Here is an 18,885-nt window from a genome sequence, read left to right as displayed (position 1 = left end):
ATTAGCAATAAAATCAAACAAGTTAATACAATTCATATTAAGGAGGGTTACAAAATCATTATTGTAAAAATTAATAAAGCAAATTCAAGCTCCCCGTGTGTAAATCAAGACTTGAAAATTGTCATTATTTGTGGAAAGGGACTTTATACAACCACCTGATGACAATTTAATCCAGATTGATAGGCCACCGGACGGACAACCTACATTGGGGGCGGGTACGATGTTATTAAAACAAGCAAAAACCTTCTAACAATAGATCCCTCGTAATCCATGATTTTTGGAACATTAGTATATCATATTTTTGGACTATGCTGACCCAGTCTGTGGAGCTTAGTTTGGAAGCCAGGCCTGCAACATTCCAGTTAAGCATCTGCAAGTTTAAATCATGTGATTCTGGGATAACGATCTCCAAAGAATCGGACGAGGAACCAGTAATAGCAGGTACAGCTGGTATTGGAATAGGTGGCAGTCAGTCAGTCAGATAACTTTATTCGGTTATAATACACAATAATCATAAAAGTACAATAAAATCACATCATCTATTAAACATTAAGTAAATATACAATACAGAATAAAAATCAGGCTATCCAACTTCATGCAAAGTTCATACAAGTAACTAATTACAATTTACATAGTTATTGATTTCCGTGAAATAAAAACATTTTTAAGAAAAGCCGAAAGGGATGCGACATGAAAATGTTATCTAATCTCTGGATTGCTAAAAAGGCAGGTCGACATTGTCTAAAATTCATATAGTTTAAAATGGGAAGTATCTACCTTTTCCTGGGAATAGTATAAAACTTACAAAAAAATAAAATGTGAATGTCAGATTGATCAGACGAATCGTCACAGGGACACTTAATGATTAGCCTAGACCAATCGTTCACAATGGGGAAACTTAGCAACCTGAATAAAATACTAAATCTAAGACGGATTAACAAAAACCTTTCAAGGTCTCTCATTTGTAGATTAATGTATGGTTGTAAAACATTTGAGGTTAATATCAATTGATGTGAAATCACAGATTTTTTATTGAGCTCCACATTTTCCTTGCATTCCTCCAGGTAAGTAATACATAGTTTTTTCAGCTCTTTCCTTGATATCAGACTCATCATCGGGGAATCTTCATAATACTTCATGAGACCAATGTTCCCAAGGAATGTCTCAATGTACTGTAACCATCTCATGTTATGGGCACAGTCAAGATTTATAGCGTCCCCCAGAATGAGACGATTAAAAGAACATTCCTCTGTGGTCCAAACCCTGTGCCACAGAAGAACCGGCTGCACCTTAATAATATCTTCCAAGTACGGCAGACCAAGTCCAGTATGACAATTAGGGTGGACACACTGTCCGGTACTGAAATCTTAGAAAATTATTTTCTATTACCTGAAGGATAGTCGCAATTATATTCTCCCAAATTCCCGCCCCATATGTAGGAATTGCAACGCAACTTGCTTTATAAATACATAGGAGTTCTTTAATAGGTTTCTTTCCCGTTTTCTTACTAAATGATTTAATCGCCATAATAGATTTTAAAAACAGCTGCGTTGCACCATTGACCAGAACAATCAAACAAAATACCCAAATAGGGAAAAGTTTTAGTAAAATCTAACGGTTTGGAGTCAATGTACATTGTTTTCTTTAACTTAAGTGTACATGAACTGCAGTTCATACAAAAAGTTTTGTGGAATTGACTCTCAAATCAAGTTGGTCATAAAAGTAGCAAATGATGTAATCATTTTTTGCATTGCAAGTGGAGTCCTGGCCATCAATACTGCATGGTCAGCATAAATTAATGCTGGTATTGAGCAATTGGAAGCCAGTGGCACGTCTGGACATTCCTGCGGCAAAGTTTTTTCTAAATCATTAATATAGATAGTAAAAAAAATGGGGCCAGGACGCATCCTTGCTGTACTCCCCTTGCATTGCTAAACATCCTGGTGCATTCACCATTTTTTCCAAATTTAATCGAGGCCCTTGCACCGTTATATAAATCCCTGAGGAATTGAATAATATTGTCCCCCACTCCCAAACGTTCTAAAGTTAGCCCCAACTTACTGTGGGTAACACAGTCAAAGGCAGATGTTAAATCTACTAAAGTTAAAAACATCCTACCACCTTTGGATTTAGTATATTTTTCTAGAATGATGTGTAAATTAAGGGACTGATCTACAGTCCCGATGCCTTCCCTAAGGCCATATTGGAGGTCACTTACTATCTTGAGTTTGTCTGCCCATATTTGTAAATGATTTAAAATCACTCTACCAAGGATTTTAACTGTCAAGTCTAGCAATGATATAGAACAAGAGATACACAAAAAAGAGATTCAATCTAGATACTGTAATTTATTAGCAATACCATAAGATAGTAACACAATCAAACAATTTTTATAGCCCCAGAAAAAGGGGGAAGGGAAGGGAAAGTGCTCAAGGAAGTGTAAGGAGGGGATAGACAAAGTTAAGGAAACAAGTGATGAGTACAAAAGTTTCCAACAAAATCAAAGTAATTTAAATACATAAGCCCAAAAATCAGGGCACACGATGATTAATTATTTAGCAGATGAACTTTCAGCGGACACACAGTCCATTTAAAACTGTAGAGGGCTTGTGCCGGAAGTTTAAGAGGAAAGCCGTCGACGTTTCGACCCCTATATGTAGGCTACGTTCAGTCCTTAGGTGGGGTCCTCATCAGGACATATGCAACAGGGAAAAGTAAGGGGCAAACCTGTCAGGTAAATTAATAATAGATTAGTAAATATTTATTATGATATTACACCATAGCCATTTGATTTAGACTATGATGAGGAATTAAAATAACAATTGGAGAGATTAGTTACCATGGAGTCGTAGCCCAACTGGGCTCAGGACGTGGAGGTATGATGGACTGTGCAGAGGTCACAGGTCAATCACAGCGTAATTAATTCGCAGAGCTACAGAGGAGAAAGGACAACCAGTGAATAGGGGACCTTTAACATCACTGTTGGTTAAACAATCAAATTATTTAATCAAGACCTGTGTCTAATCCGGTAAATAAAGGTCAGAGGAGTACCTAAGATGCTTGGACTGGTGGATAAAGTCCACTGAATTTGAAGAGGTATCTGTTAATTTAAAACTGTCCACAGAACAATATAATATGAAACAGAGGCCCCAATATTGCAAGCGGGGCAATACGCTGTCAAATATCTCAAAGTCAAAGTGATTGGTTTAGGGGTCTCAGCATAAACAACGAGGGCAGTCCCATGTTAGGACTGATACTCATCAATTGTAAAATAAACGCGGCATGTGCGAATGCTTGACATACCTGTAATAGAATGAAGAGCGAGGGCGGATAATTCCAACCGCTTTTTCAAAAACACTCATCGGAGCCGAAAAACCCAGTAGTCTGCCGGCAGCCGATCGCTTCCAACCAGCGTGAATCGTGCTGCCACAACGTCATACACGATAAAGGGGTGAGTCTAAGGGAGAGCGAGGGTTAGCGGTTAGGAGCAAGGAAAATCAATTACCAAGGTTTCGTAACAAAGTAACCGCACTGTTTGCCACGTACCAATTCGGATCTGCAGTGTCCGTGGACAGTAACTCCGCAACTCCCGCTACGCGGAGTTTCGGGGGCGGAGTCAAAGATAAAACGCCACCCAGTAATGTAAAGGAAAGAGTGACTCAGTGAACTCCCGCGATCCTCACTGCACAGTCAACAAAAAAGTCAGGTTGGTTCTCGTATAATCGAAACCATTGAACATTCATGTAACCATTTCACTGGAGAAGAAATAATTACAATAAATAATTATATGATCCAATGTGTGGTATGTGTGTATGACGCAAACGGGCTCCGAGCACCGAATGACAGAAGAGGCCTCTTGCGTACCGGCGGCTGCCCAAGTTATAATAGTCATTTATAAAACATTAGATCAGGAGATCGTAACAATTCTGATAATCCGCGCAACTCTCAGACATGAGGTTGAAGGCGGGTTGTAACAAAGGCATTTAATATTACACAGACAGGAGCATACAGAACCTAATATGAATTACAATATTTGTCAAATCATTAGAGAAATAATGGGGAAATCATAACAAAATTAACCGTGCAACTCTCAAACATGAGGTTGAAGACGGGTAGCTATTTCTAAGACCCAAGAATGATGACAATTGGACATTGTATGTTAAAAAATATATCAAAAGAAACATTTCGAGCATCAACATTTTTGTCCCATTACATAATCCCATGATTCATAATGCCCGCTCAACTCTCAAACATGAGGAAGAAGGCGGGTTACTTTTTATGGGAGTCCCGAATAAAGAAATTTTACAATTGGTGCACAACACAAGCACACAGGACATCAGCATTCATTCTATAATATGCCAAACCCCAGGGGTATGTAACCCCATTTGATTTAAGAAGGATCTCAGTAACCTGATTAACCCAAGGCTGCCAGCTGTGCTAAACTGCTGTCTTGCTCGTTAAGGCCATTTTTAATTGAGTCTAAGAGGGACATCCATTTAGATTCACGGGTGTTTAGTAGAGAGAGAAGTGGAGAAGTGTGGCTCACTGGTTAGAGCAGGCAGACCCTGAAGCAGAGGTCAGACCCGGGACCAGGGTTCGGATTCCCGACGCGGCAGGGTGTTGAGCTCAAATGTCCACGGACTCGATAATTCTCGCTTCGGTGCCTGACCTAATCATGGGTTCACACTCTGGGCATTAAGCTTGCTTAATCTCCACAACGGCCCCCCGCGGCGGGATGCCTGGCTTTCACCTTGGGGATGCCCTGTAGGGGCTATCTCACAGGGAAAAACCAGGACGGGTTCCCAAGGCAAGCGCGGAGATACCCCTTCGGGGGTAGATTCTGGCGCTATATAAGAAATATAATAATAATAATAATAATAGTACTGTCAATATATTACCTCCTCTTCTCCCCAGAGAGACCTTTTCAATAACAAACCATCTCAATTCTGAGACGGCATGACCAGCCTTTTGCCAGTGTTCTACTAGCGGGGCACCAACCACATTGCAGCGTAACCTGCTACTATGGGATGATATGCGTGACTTAATCTTCTGTTGTGTTTGTTTCACATATACCTGTCTACATGGGCATAGGACAATATAGATCACACAACTCGAATTACAATTTGTGTGGTGTTTTAACTTGTAAGACCGTCCACCATGGTCAAAAGTCTTAATCTGAATGGTGGTCCCACATGCTGTGCATGTGCCACATCTATAGTGTCCCAATAATGGAGGCAGATTCCACATACTTGTAAGAGTAGGTTGGCTTGCAGGTTCCAAATACGAGTGGACCACCATGTCCCGTATGTTTTTGACCCTCTTAAAGGAATGAAGAGGGAACTGCGTCTGCTTTATCTCATCTGACACAATGGACCAGTTCTTGTTGATAATACGTTTAACTTCATTACTCCTTGTGGAGAAGGTGGTTACACAGATGATCCGGTCCATTTCCGATTGGTTCGTGTTTTCCGGATTCAACAGAATATCTTGTGGATTATACCAGGCCCTTTTCCTGGCACGTCTCACCATTTTAGATGGATAACCTCATTAAATGAGGCGCTCAATTAAGATCTCAGATTCTTGGATGTAGTTTCCGCGAGTGGAGCAATTTCTCCTAATTCTAAGAAATTGGCAGACTGGTAGATTATCTTTAAGACCTCGAGGGTGATGACTCCCATATTGCAGTAAGGAATTTCGCTCCGTTGGTTTCCTAAATAAGGTGGTTAGTATACGATTGTCCTCCACATAGATCGAGATGTCCAAGAATGGAATCTTCTCTTTGCTTAAATCCATCGTAAATTGGATATGGGGGTTTCTGGAATTGAGCCACATATGAAACTCCAACAGGAGTTCCTTACTTCCCTCCCAGATGCATAGGACATCATCTATGTATCTGACCCATAAGGTCAGACTACTGTGAAAGGGATTGTCAATGGAAAAAATAAATTGTTGTTCAAAATGATCCATAAAGATGATGGCCAGATTTGGAGCGAAGGCAGCCCCCATGGCTACCCCCTTTGTCTGCAAGTAAAAGTTTTCTTGGAAAATAAAGAAATTCTGTCTCATGGCAATACTCAGTAACTCGATTATAAAATCGGTCGGAACCTGGACAGGTGCCGGTCGCCTGTCTAAGGCTTGTCTCATTACTTCCAAAGCATCAAGTTGAGGAATGCTGGTATAAAGCGAAACAATATCGCATGTCACCAGGAGTTCGTTACCTGGGTTGAATGGCCTTTCATTAATGAGGTTAATAGTTTGTGTAGTATCACGAAGATACGCCTTGGTGTTGAGAGCAATCGGTTTCAAGAAAAAATCCACATATTTGCACAAAGGTTCTAACATGGACCCACAACCTGACACGATTGGGCGGCCAGGAGGACTCTCTAAGTTCTTGTGTACCTTAGGTAAGGTATATATAGTGGCAAGTCAGGGAAATTTTTGATTAAGGAATTTGAATTCCTGCTCGCTAAGAAAGCCAGCATCCAATCCTTTTTGAGTAGCTGCCAGAATAGTGGTTGCCAGTTCACGTGAGGGGTCAGTTGGTAGTAACTGATAACTTACTCCATCTGACAATTGTCTATAGATCTCCTCCTTGTATTTACAAAGGTCCTGGATGACAATTGCCCCGCCTTTACCGGCGGGCTTGATGTCGACCTCTTTGTTGTTGCACAGCTCTATTAATGCCTTTTTCTCCGTTTTGGGCAGGTTCAATCTGACAAATTTTCGTTGGTCCAGTGCTCGGTCTACTGCAGAGGTCACACTTTCTTCAAAAGCCAAAATCTTATGGCTCATGGCATACGTAGGTGGAAAAAAGGTTGAGGGTTCTCTGAGACCTGTGATGGAGCTGCGTTGTCTTGTAGTTTGATTCCGGAAATAGTATCTTAACCTAATTTTCCTGAAAAATCTATATAGTTCAGTTTTCAGCAGAAATTTGTTGGGTGGAGCAGTAGGGACATAGGAGAGGCCTCTGCTCAGGACTTTAATCTCTTCTTCATCTAAATTGTGATGAGAGATGTTGATCACAGGATTGAGGGATGACCTACTGATGTCAGATGTGGTGGGTAACATAGTCTGATCTTGACTAGGTGCTTGGTTCACCACCTGTAGGTGTTTCTCCTGGCCGAGATTTCTCCGTGAGCTTCGGAAATGTTACTCGTTTCTGCTGTTTGCCTCTGTTGCCTTCCCAACCGCCAGGATTTTGTTGTTGTTGACCTCTCGCTTGACCTCTCATCCAAGAGTTGCCACGCCCTCGTGGGGGCGGCCATTGACCACGGCCTTGATCTAAAAAAGGCTGCTGGAATTGAGGGGGGTACTGCTGGTATCCAAGCTCTTGAGGTGGGTAATTATAGGAGGTGCTGGGTCCTGCTTCCACGTCACTACCAGAGCTGTAAGAGGAATCCGAAAACGTTGTAAAATTACGTCTTCCTCTATAGCCACCGCGAGTGCGGTTAGTGAACCGCCTCTGATTATCCTGCTTGTAGTAATCAGGCTGCAAATACCGATACACAGCTTTTTTATCAAAAAGTCTCAGGTCTCTAGCTAGCTTTTCCAATTTCTTGGTTTGGGCTGTTATATCAAATTCTTTGATGGTGGCTTCTAGGTTATCCACGGCCTCCTTAGCTTTAGTAAGAGTATTATCGCCCAAAATCTCTGCTTTAAGGTCAGCAATTTCCTTGCTCAAAGAGACAACTTGTGCCGCGGCAGTCTCGACCCCCAGCACCATCCAGTGCCGGGAGCAATTGTTTGCCACGTAGCTGAAATCCTCTTTGAACTTAGGCACATCCACAAAAATGGCTGCTTCAATCTTAATCTGTAAACCAACCGGTATTATGTTTTCTTGAAGATATCTTGTGAATAAGTGCCCATGTAATCGTGTTCTTATCAATTTTTTCTCTAATCTCTCCAGCCGAGATATTTTGTCATTTAAAGAAAGGTCAATTATGGGAACAGATGTGGATAGAAAGGTACTCGACAAATCCTTAGTTAACTGGTTGATGTACTCCTCTGTATAGGACAATAATTCTGATTCCAGCATGGTCTATCTAAGTTGAATTAAGACTAAAGGAACCTCGCAGGTCAGCACCTGCTCAGAGGACATTACAAAAAGGGGGGTTGAACCCATGCAGTCACGGGGACCTGGGCGATATCTAGTACATATAAAAGGGGTCCCCGCAAGAGAGACGTGTTGTGTCAAACAACCAACAAATATTGTTTAAACGACTTCATAGAACAAGAGATACACAAAAAAGAGATTCAATCTAGGTACTGTAATCTATTAGCAATACCATAAGATAGTAACACAATCAAACAATTTTTATAGCCCCAGAAAAAGGGGGAAGGGAAGGGAAAGTGCTCAAGGGAGTGTAAGGAGGGGATAGACACAGTTAAGGAAACAAGTGATGAGTACAAAAGTTTCCAACAAAATCAAAGTAATTCAAATACATAAGCCCAAAAATCAGGGCAAACGATGATGAATTATTTAGCAGATGAACTTTCAGCGGACACACAGTCAATTTAAAACTGTAGAGGGCTTGTACCGGAAGTTTAAGAGGAAAGCGGTCGACGTTTCGACCCCTATATGTAGGCTACGTTCAGTCCTTAGGTGGGGTCTTCATCAGGACATATGCAACAGGGAAAAGTAAGGGGCAATCCTGTCAGGTAAATTAATAATAGATTAGTAAATATTTATTATGATATTACACCATAGCCATTTTATTTAGACTATGATGAGGAATTAAAATAACAATTGGAGAGATTAGTTACCATGGAGTCGTGGCCCAACTGGGCTCAGGACGTGGAGGTATGATGGACTGTGCAGAGGTCACAGGTCGATCACAGCGTAATTAATTCGCAGAGATACAGAGGAGAAAGGACAACCAGTGAATAGGGGACCTTTAACATCACTGTTGGTTAAACAATCAAATTATTTAATCAAGACCTGTGTCTAATCCGGTAAATAAAGGTCAGAGGAGTACCTAAGATGCTTGGACTGATGGATAAAGTCCACTGAAATTGAAGAGGTATCTGTTAATTTACAACTGTCCACAGAACAATATAATATGAAACAGAGGCCCCAATATTGCAAGCGGGGCAATACGCTGTCAAATATCTCAAAGCCAAAGTGATTGGTTTAGGGGTCTCAGGATAAACAACGAGGGCATTCCCATGTTAGGACTGATACTCATCAATTGTAAAATAAACGCGGCATGTGCGAATGCTTGACATACCTGTAATAGAATGAAGAGCGAGGGCGGATAATTCCAACCGTTTTTTCAAAAACACTCATCGGAGCCGAAAAACCAAGTAGTCTGCCGGCAGCCGATCGCTTCCAACCAGCGTGAATCGTGCTGCCACAACGTCATACATGATAAAGGGGTGAGTCTTTATCCACCAGTCCAAGCATCTTAGGTACTCCTCTGACCTTTATTTACCAGATTAGACACAGGTCTTGATTAAATAATTTGATTGTTTAACCAACAGTGATGTTAAAGGTCCCCTATTCACTGGTTGTCCTTTCTCCTCTGTAGCTCAGCGAATTAATTACGCTGTGATCAACCTGTGACCTCTGCACAGTCCATAATACCTCTACGTCCTGAGCCCAGTTGGGCCACGACTCCATGGTAACTAATCTCTCCAATTGTTATTTTAATTCCTCATCATAGTCTAAATCAAATGGCTATGGTGTAATATCATAATAAATATTTACTAATCTATTATTAATTTACCTGACAGGATTGCCCCTTACTTTTCCCTGTTGCATATGTCCTGATGAAGACCCCACCTAAGGACTGAACGTAGCCTACATATAGGGGTCAAAACGTCGACGGCTTTCCTCTTAAACTTCCGGCACAAGCCCTCTACAGTTTTAAATTGACTGTGTGTCCGCTGAAAGTTCATCTGCTAAATAATTCATCATCTTGTGCCCTGATTTTTGGGCTTATGTATTTGAATTACTTTGATTTTGTTGGAAACTTTTGTACTCATCACTTGTTTCCTTAACTGTGTCTATCCCCTTCTTACACTACTTTGAGCACTTTCCCTTCCCTTCCCCCTTTTTCTGGGGCTATAAAAATTGTTTGATTGTGTTACTATCTTATGGTATTGCTAATAAATTACAGTACCTAGATTGAATCTCTTTTTTTGTGTATCTCTTGTTCTATGAAGTTGTTTAAACAATAATTGTTGTTTGTTTGACACAACACGTCTCTCTTGCGGGGACCCCTTTTATATGTACTAGATATCGCCCAGGTCCCCGCGACTGCATGGCTTCAACCCCCCTTTTTGTAATGTCCTCTGAGCAGGTGCTGACCTGCGAGGTTACTTTAGTCTTAATTCAACTTAGATAGACCATGGTGGAATCAGAATTATTGTCCTATACAGAGGAGTACATCAACCAGTTAACTAAGGATTTGTCGAGTACCTTTCTATCCACATCTGTTCCCATAATTGACCTTTCTTTAAATGACAAAATATCTCGGCTGGAGAGATTAGAGAAAAAAATGATAAGAACACGATTACATGGGCACTTATTCACAAGATATCTTCAAGAAAACATAATACCGGTTGGTTTACAGATTAAGATTGAAGCAGCCATTTTTGTGGATGTGCCTAAGTTCAAAGAGGGTTTCAGCTACGTGGCGAACAATTGCTCCCGGCACTGGATGGTGCTGGGGGTCAAGACTGCCGCGGAACAAGTTGTCTCTTTGAGCAAGGAAATTGCTGACCTTAAAGCAGAGATTTTGGGCGATAATACTCTTACTAAAGCTAAGGAGGCCGTGGATAACCTAGAAGCCACCATCAAAGAATTTGATATAACAGCCCAAGCCAAGAAATTGGAAAAGCTAGCTAGAGACCTGAGACTTTTTGATAAAAAAGCTGTGTATCCGTATTTGCAGCCCGATTACTACAAGCAGGATAATCAGGGGCGGTTCACTAACCGCACTCGCGGTGGCTATAGAGGAAGACGTAATTTTACAACGTTTTCAGATTCCTCTTACAGCTCTGGTAGTGACGTGGAAGCAGGACCCAGCACCTCCTATAATTACCCACCTCAAGAGCTTGGATACCAGCAGTACCCCCCTCAATTCCAGCAGCCTTTTTTAGATCAAGGCCGCGGTCAATGGTGGCCCCCACGAGGGCGTGGCAACTCTTGGATGAGAGGTCAAGCGAGAGGTCAACAACAACAAAATCCTGGCGGTTGGGAAGGCAACAGAGGCAAACAGCAGAAACGAGTAACATTTCGTCCCGAAGCTCACGGAGAAATCTCGACCAGGAGAAACACCTACAGGTGGTGAACCAAGCACCTAGTCAAGATCAGACTATGTTACCCACCACATCTGACATCAGTAGGTCATGCCCCAATCCTGTGATCAACATCTCTCATCACAATTTAGATGAAGAAGAGATTAAAGTCCTGAGCAGAGGCCTCTTCTATGTCCCCACTGCTCCACCCAACAAATTTCTGCTGAAAACTGAACTATATAGATTTTTCAGGAAAATTAGGTTAAGATACTATTTCCGGAATCAAACTACAAGACAACGCAGCTCCATCACCGGTCTCAGAGAACCCTCAACCTTTTTTCCACCTACGTATGCCATGAGCCATAAGATTTTGGCTTTTGAAGAAATTGTGACCTCTGTAGTAGACCGAGCACTGGACCAACGAAAATTTGTCAGATTGAACCTGCCCAAAACGGAGAAAAAGGCATTAATAGAGCTGTGCAACAACAAAGAGGTCGTCATCAAGCCCACCGATAAAGGTGGGGCAATTGTAATCCAGGACCTTTGTAAATACAAGGAGGAGATCTATAGACAATTGTCAAATGGAGTAGGTTATCAGTTACTACCAACTGACCCCTCACGTGAACTGGCAACCACTATTCTGGCAGCTACTCAAAAAGGATTGGATGTTGGCTTTCTTAGCGAGCAGGAATTCAAATTCCTTAATCAAAAATGTCCCCGACTTGCCACTATATATACCTTACCTAAGGTACACAAGAACTTAGAGAGTCCTCCTGGCCGCCCAATCGTGTCAGGTTGTGGGTCCATGTTAGAACCTTTGTGCAAATATGTGGATTTTTTCTTGAAACTGATTGCTCTCAACACCAAGGCGTATCTTCGTGATACTACACAAACTATTAACCTCATTGATGAAAGGCCATTCAACCCAGGTAACGAACTCCTGGTGACATGCGATATTGTTTCGCTTTATACCAGCATTCCTCAACTTGATGCTTTGGAAGTAATGAGACAAGCCTTTGAAAAGCGACCGGCACCTGTCCAGGTTCCGACCGATTTTATAATCGAGTTACTGAGTATTGCCATGAGACAGAATTTCTTTATTTTCCAAGAAAACTTTTACTTGCAGACAAAGGGGGTAGCCATGGGGGCTACCTTCGCTCCAAATCTGGCCATCATCTTTATGGATCATTTTGAACAACAATTTTTTTTTTCCATTGACAATCCCTTTCACAGTAGTCTGACCTTATGGGTCAGATACATAGATGATGTCCTTTGCATCTGGGAGGGAAGTAAGGAACTCCTGTTGGAGTTTCATATGTAGCTCAATTCCAGAAAACCCCATATCCAATTTACGATGGATTCGAGCAATGAGAAGATTCCATTCTTGGACATCTCGATCTATGTGGAGGACAATCGTATACTGACCACCTTATTTAGGAAACCAACGGAGCGAAATTCCTTACTGCAATATGGGAGTCATCACCCTCGAGGTCTTAAAGATAATCTCCCAGTCGGCCAATTTCTTAGATTTAGGAGAAATTGCTCCACACGCGGAAACTACATCCAAGAATCTGAGATCTTAAGTGAGCGCCTCATCTCACGAGGTTATCTATCTAAAATGGTGAGACGTGCCAGGAAAAGGGCCTGGTATAATCCACGCGATATTCTGTTGAATCCGGAAAACACGAACCAATCGGAAATGGACCGGATCATCTGTGTAACCACCTTCTCCACACGGAGTAATGAAGTTAAACGTATTATCAACAAGAACTGGTCCATTGTGTCAGATGAGATAAAGCAGACGCAGTTCCCTCTTCATTCCTTTAAGAGGGGCAAAAACATATGGGACATGGTGGTCCACTCGTATTTGGAACCTGCAAGCCAACCTACTCTTACAAGTATGTGGAATCTGCCTCCATTATTGGGACACTATAGATGTGGCACATGCACAGCATGTGAGACCACCATTCAGATTAAGACTTTTGACCATGGTGGACGGTCTTACAAGTTAAAACACCACACAAATTGTAATTCGAGTTGTGTGATCTATATTGTCCTATGCCCATGTAGACAGGTATATGTGGGACAAACACAACAGAAGATTAAGTCACGCATATCGTCCCATAGTAGCAGGTTACGTGCAATGTGGTTGGTGCCCCGCTAGTAGAACACGGGGAAAACGCTGGTCATGCCGTCTCAGAATTGAGATGGTTTGTTATTGAAAAGGTCTCTCTGGGGAGAAGAGGAGGTAATATATTGACAGTACTAAACACCCGTGAATCTAAATGGATGTCCCTCTTAGACTCAATTAAAAATGGCCTTAACGAGCAAGACAGCAGTTTAGCACAGCTGGCAGCCTTGGGTTAATCAGGTTACTGATATCCTTCTTAAATCAAACGGGGTTACATACCCCTGGGGTTTGGCATATTATAGAATGAATGCTGATGTCCTGTGTGCTTGTGTTGTACACCAGATTTAAAATTTCTTTATTCGGGACTCCCATAAAAAGTAACCCGCCTTCCTCCTCATGTTTGAGAGTTGAGCGGGCATTATGAATCATGGGATTATGTAATGGGAAAATGTTGATGCTCGAAATGTTCCTGTTGATATATTTTTTACCATACAATGTCCAATTGTCATCATTCTTGGGCTCTTACAAATAGCTACCCGTCTTCAACCTCATGTTTGAGAGTTGCACGGTTAATTTTGTTATGATTTCCCCAGTATTTCTCTAATGATTTGACAAATATTGTAATTCATATTAGGTTCTGTATGCTCCTGTCTGTGTAACATTAAATGCCTTTGTTACAACCAGCCTTCAACCTCATGTCTGAGAGTTGCGCGGATTATCAGAATTGTTACGATCTCCTGATCTAATGTTTTATAAATGACTATTATAACTTGGGCAGCCGCCGGTACGCAAGAGGCATCTTCTGTCATTCGGTGCTCGGAGCCCGTTTGCGTCATACACACATACCACACATTGGATCATATAATTATTTATTGTAATTATTTCTTCTCCAGTAAAATGGTTACATGAATGTTCAATGGTTTCGATTATACGAGAACCAACCTGACTTTTTTGTTGACTGTGCAGTGACGATCGCGGGAGTTCACTGAGTCACTCTTTCCTTTCCATTACTGGGTGGCGTTTTATCTTTGACTCCGCCCCCGAAACTCCGCGTAGCGGGAGTTGCGGAATTACTGTCCACGGACGCTGCAGATCCGAATTGGTACATGGCAAACAGTGCGGTTACTTTGTTACTAAACCTTGGTAATTGATTTTCCTTGCTCCTAACCGCTAACCCTCGCTCTCCCTTAGACTCACCCCTTTATCGTGTATGACGTTGTGGCAGCACGATTCACGCTGGTTGGAAGCGATCGGCTGCCGGCAGACTACTGGGTTTTTCGGCTCCGATGAGTGTTTTTGAAAAAACTGTTGGAATTATCCGCCCTCGCTCTTCATTCTATTACAGGTATGTCAAGCATTCGCACATGCCACGTTCATTTTACAATTGATGAGTATCAGTCCTAACATGGGACTGCCCTTGTTGTTTATGCTGAGACCCCTAAACCAATCACTTTGGCTTTGAGATATTTGACAGCGTATTGCCCCGCTTGCAATATTGGGGCCTCTGTTTCATATTATATTGTTCTGTGGACAGTTTTAAATTAACAGATACCTCTTCAAATTCAGTGGACTTTATCCACCAGTCCAAGCATCTTAGGTACTCCTCTGACCTTTATTTACCAGATTAGACACAGGTCTTGATTAAATAATTTGATTGTTTAACCAACAGTGATGTTAACGGTCCCCTATTCACTGGTTGTCCTTTCTCCTCTGTAGCTCTGCGAATTAATTACGCTGTGATCAACCTGTGACCTCTGCACAGTCCATCATACCTCCAAGTCCTGAGCCCAGTTGGGCCACGACTCCATGGTAACTAATCTCTCCAATTGTTATTTTAATTCCTCATCATAGTATTAATCAAATGGCTATGGTGTAATATCATAATAAATATTTACTAATCTATTATTAATTTACCTGAAATGATTGCTCCTTACTTTTCCCTGTTGCATATGTCCTGATGAAGACCCCACCTAAGGACTGAACGTAGCCTACATATAGGGGTTGAAACGTCGACGGCTTTCCTCTTAAACTTCCGGCACAAGCCCTCTACAGTTTTAAATTGACTGTGTGTCCGCTGAAAGTTCATCTGCTAAATAATTCATCATCGTGTGCCCTGATTTTTGGGCTTATGTATTTGAATTACTTTGAATTTGTTGGAAACTTTTGTACTCATCACTTGTTTCCTTAACTGTGTCTATCCCCTCCTTACACTCCCTTGAGCACTTTCCCTTCCCTTCCCCCTTTTTCTGGGGCTATAAAAATTGTTTGATTGTATTACTATCTTATGGTATTGCTAATAAATTACAGTACCTAGATTGAATCTCTTTTTTGTGTATCTCTTGTTCTATGAAGTTGTTTAAACAATAATTGTTGGTTGTTTGACACAACGCGTCTCTCTTGCGGGGACCCCTTTTATATGTACTAGATATCGCCCAGGTCCCCGCGACTGCATGGGTTCAACCATCCTTTTTGTAATGTAGCAATGATATAGGGCGATAGCACGCGCAACTAGCCCTATCGCCCTTTTTAAAGATTGGAACTATAATAGACTCGAACCAGGTTGATACCAATACCGCGGAACAGGAGGCATTAAAAAGTTGAGTGAGCAGTGGTGCCCATAAATTCATGTTATTCTTAAAAATGTCCACCGGCACGCCATCGGGGTCCGGAGCCTTTCCCCCCAAGCTAGAATTGATGCTCAAAATTACTTCCTCTACTGTAAAATTCAAATCAATAGCATTCTTTGGGGAGTTGGACACACCCTGCTCTAATACCTCGTCGCACATATCTTCAGTAGGGGTGCGTATACTATAAAGGGTTTTGAAAAAACGTACCCATTCGTCTTCGGTAATGGCAATCTCAATCCTTGCCCTAGAGTTATCGTTAAAAAAGGGAGCATTTACTGCCTTCCAGAACGCTGTCATATCACGGAATTGTGATGCATCACATAGAGCTTCCCAAGCTTCAATCCAGGCTGTCTAGACCTGACAAGGCAGAAAACCTGTGGTACATAGTGTGTGGAGGGATGACACAGGTATTTAACTCCGGGATTGGCTTATAGAAGAAAATCCAGGGACAGTAACGAAACAAGAGTTGGGGAGTTGTTGTTAAATTTCAGAGTCATCAGCATTGATTTTACCAGTGACGGATGTCTAAAGTTAATGACAACACAGTCTCCATTGATGCTCTTTTTTGAGGGTCCTACCCAGCCAACCCTGTGCACCATTAAAATCGCGCCGATATTTGCCACCCTAAGACCTTTATGTTTGACCAGCAAATCATCTCTTTTGTTCTGCAGTTGGTCCCAGGTCTCATTTAGATTTTTTCTTAGGTGGGGGACACCGCTAAAACTATGCAAAAGGGACATGCTGCAGGTGGTAAGTTAAGAACATAGCCCCTGGTCTCTAGAGACAGCCCAGTATCATAATTTTCTGTAGTGGAAGAAGAACTCAGAGTGTTACACCTCAAGGGAGCTAAGTTTATGAGATTGGTGGTAGCGGCAAAATTGGCTGAGTGGGTATTAGGATTTGGGCTATTGGTTCGAGGAGGTTGGTGTGGTGGTGTGCTTCCCGATGTCACAATGTTTTTTTGACACATCAGCACAGCAACACAGAATGTTGAAAACGACCTCTCAGGGGGGTGGCCAAGCCCAGCCTCGTCCGGCCTCTGACAGGAGCAGACGGGCCCGCCCTTGGCCCGGGCTTCACCTGCGGGAGGTCAACGGCGCTATTATCCACAGTGCAGCACGCATGAAAAGTCTGAAAATAAAGGAGAAATTAAAACATTTCTCCTTTTAATACCTGCTTTACAGCAGCATTTATTTTTTAAGCTCGACCCTGTCTACTAGTGTAAGTAGATAGGGTTTGTTGTAATAAAGCATGGGCATTTGAATGGGAACACTCATGTACCACCCATGTAATGCCCCTGCGTGCCAAGTACTGAAAGCAGCATTTTGCTTTGCGTTTCTTTTCTATAGAAACTTACGCTAATACCAATTAACATTTGTTTGTTAATCTCCAATTAGGTTTAGCATCAAATTTGAACATGTAAATTATTTGCGGGAATGTAAGAATAGTCGTTTCAGAGTTACTCTAGCCCTATGGGGATATCCAAGAGAGAGATTTCTGCAATACCTACATACTTTCATAAATAATATCACAAATTGTGTTGCATCTACATTTCCTTTGTTTGTTTTCTTTTGGTGTATATTTAGGTAGGTTTTAATCAAGTATTATTTGTAATATAGGTTTTTGTTCCTCAAGGTGTCTGTCCTGTTGTTTTTTGTATTTGTCACCCCGAGTGAGACGGGTATGCTCACATGTGAGTCCCGTGCTCTCCATGCCACTGGAATCAAGCTATCCAGGCTGATGAGGGCTGAAAGCCCGAAACCGGTCCTTGGATGCTTGTTTCCAGTCCAGGGAGGACCTGGCTTGGCAGTTCGGGCTGGACTGTTTCCATGGGGAACAGGGTCAAGACTGATTTGCATATGGCTGGGTTCAAACTGGAATGGCATGGTGAGCAAAAAAACGATGGAATTAGGCCCAGATCTCTGTACTGAGGTGAATGTATGACATTGTTCTACATTCTGTCCATCACCTGTTGTTTTTTGCATGTGTCCTGTGAATAGGGGCATAAAAATGATCCTTTACAAATGTATTCTAGGCAGATAGAGAGAAACAAGCTAATGCTTTCAGGTACAAGATCTCAAATTGTAACTGTGGGTTGTAATTTTTGGAAGGTTTTAGGTGATATTTAAGTATTAATTACTTTCTCTCTGCCAATACAAGTTGAAAAATGAAATGAAATTAATGAAATGAAAAAAGGTTTTATAAAGCGCTGCAGTTGCCCTGAGGCGTCCAGGCGCTAGGAATCAAGAGCACAGCTTTCAGTGAGATAGAACCAACAAAGGGTAGAATTAGTCAAAGAGGAAAGTTGTAAGTTGTTGCCGGAAGGTCAGCAGATTGGGATTAGATCTGAGGTGCAAGGGAAGTGAATTCCATAACTTTGGTGCGTTGTGTGAAAAGGATCGGCCTCCTTCTCTGGATTTCTAAATCCTGGAAACTACTGCTAGAAAAGCATGAGAGGAGCAAAGTTCTTTTTTTGGATAATGGGGGGTGATCAAAGCATGGTTGATTGTAGGGCCAGCTTTCCAATAGGCTTGATGAGCGATGCACATGGATTTAAACTTGATTCTCTCTCTAACGGGGAGCCAGTGCAAAGCTCTTAGTCCAGGCTCTATTCGAGTTCTGCAGGGGATTCCAAAAAGTGTGCGCGCAGCGCAGTTCTGGATCCGCTGCAGTTTGTTCAGGCAGTACTCAGGTGCCCCCAGATATAGGGCATTGCAAAAATCGATGCAGGACTGAATTAGGCCTTGATGACTACCTGTTTGGCCTCAAAAGGTAACAGTGGAAGAATCTTTTTCAACATCCTGATGAGGCCAAAGTAGATTGCTGAAGTTTTAGTGGCCTGAGTATTAAAGGTCAGGGCCTTATCCAGCCATATCCCCAGGCTTT

The 18,885-nt window shown here is 42.0% G+C and overlaps 1 protein-coding gene and 1 pseudogene across 1 annotated transcript; one reads left to right on the top strand and one right to left on the bottom strand.

The window, feature by feature from the left end:
• Positions 1-5,547: 5,547 nt before the first annotated feature.
• On the bottom strand, positions 5,548-7,265 carry LOC147723932 (uncharacterized; annotated as a pseudogene).
• Positions 7,266-11,119: 3,854 nt separating this feature from the next.
• On the top strand, positions 11,120-12,562 carry LOC147723931 (uncharacterized). Its single transcript, XM_086917956.1, has one exon. The coding sequence runs from the start codon at positions 11,120-11,122 to the stop codon at positions 12,560-12,562; it is 1,443 nt and encodes a 480-aa protein (XP_086774082.1).
• Positions 12,563-18,885: the final 6,323 nt, after the last annotated feature.

The sequence above is a fragment of the Lissotriton vulgaris genome, chromosome 4_1 (assembly GCF_964263255.1).
Source record: "Lissotriton vulgaris chromosome 4_1, aLisVul1.2, whole genome shotgun sequence".
NCBI classification, from domain to species: Eukaryota; Metazoa; Chordata; class Amphibia; order Caudata; family Salamandridae; genus Lissotriton; species Lissotriton vulgaris.
Note: the sequence above shows the minus strand (reverse complement) of the source record. Positions and strands in the feature narration are given on the sequence as shown.

Bases quoted from the DNA above. Each gene is read 5' to 3' on its own strand.
- LOC147723931 (XM_086917956.1), top strand. From the start codon at position 11,120: ATGGTGGCCCCCACGAGGGCGTGGCAACTCTTGGATGAGAGGTCAAGC.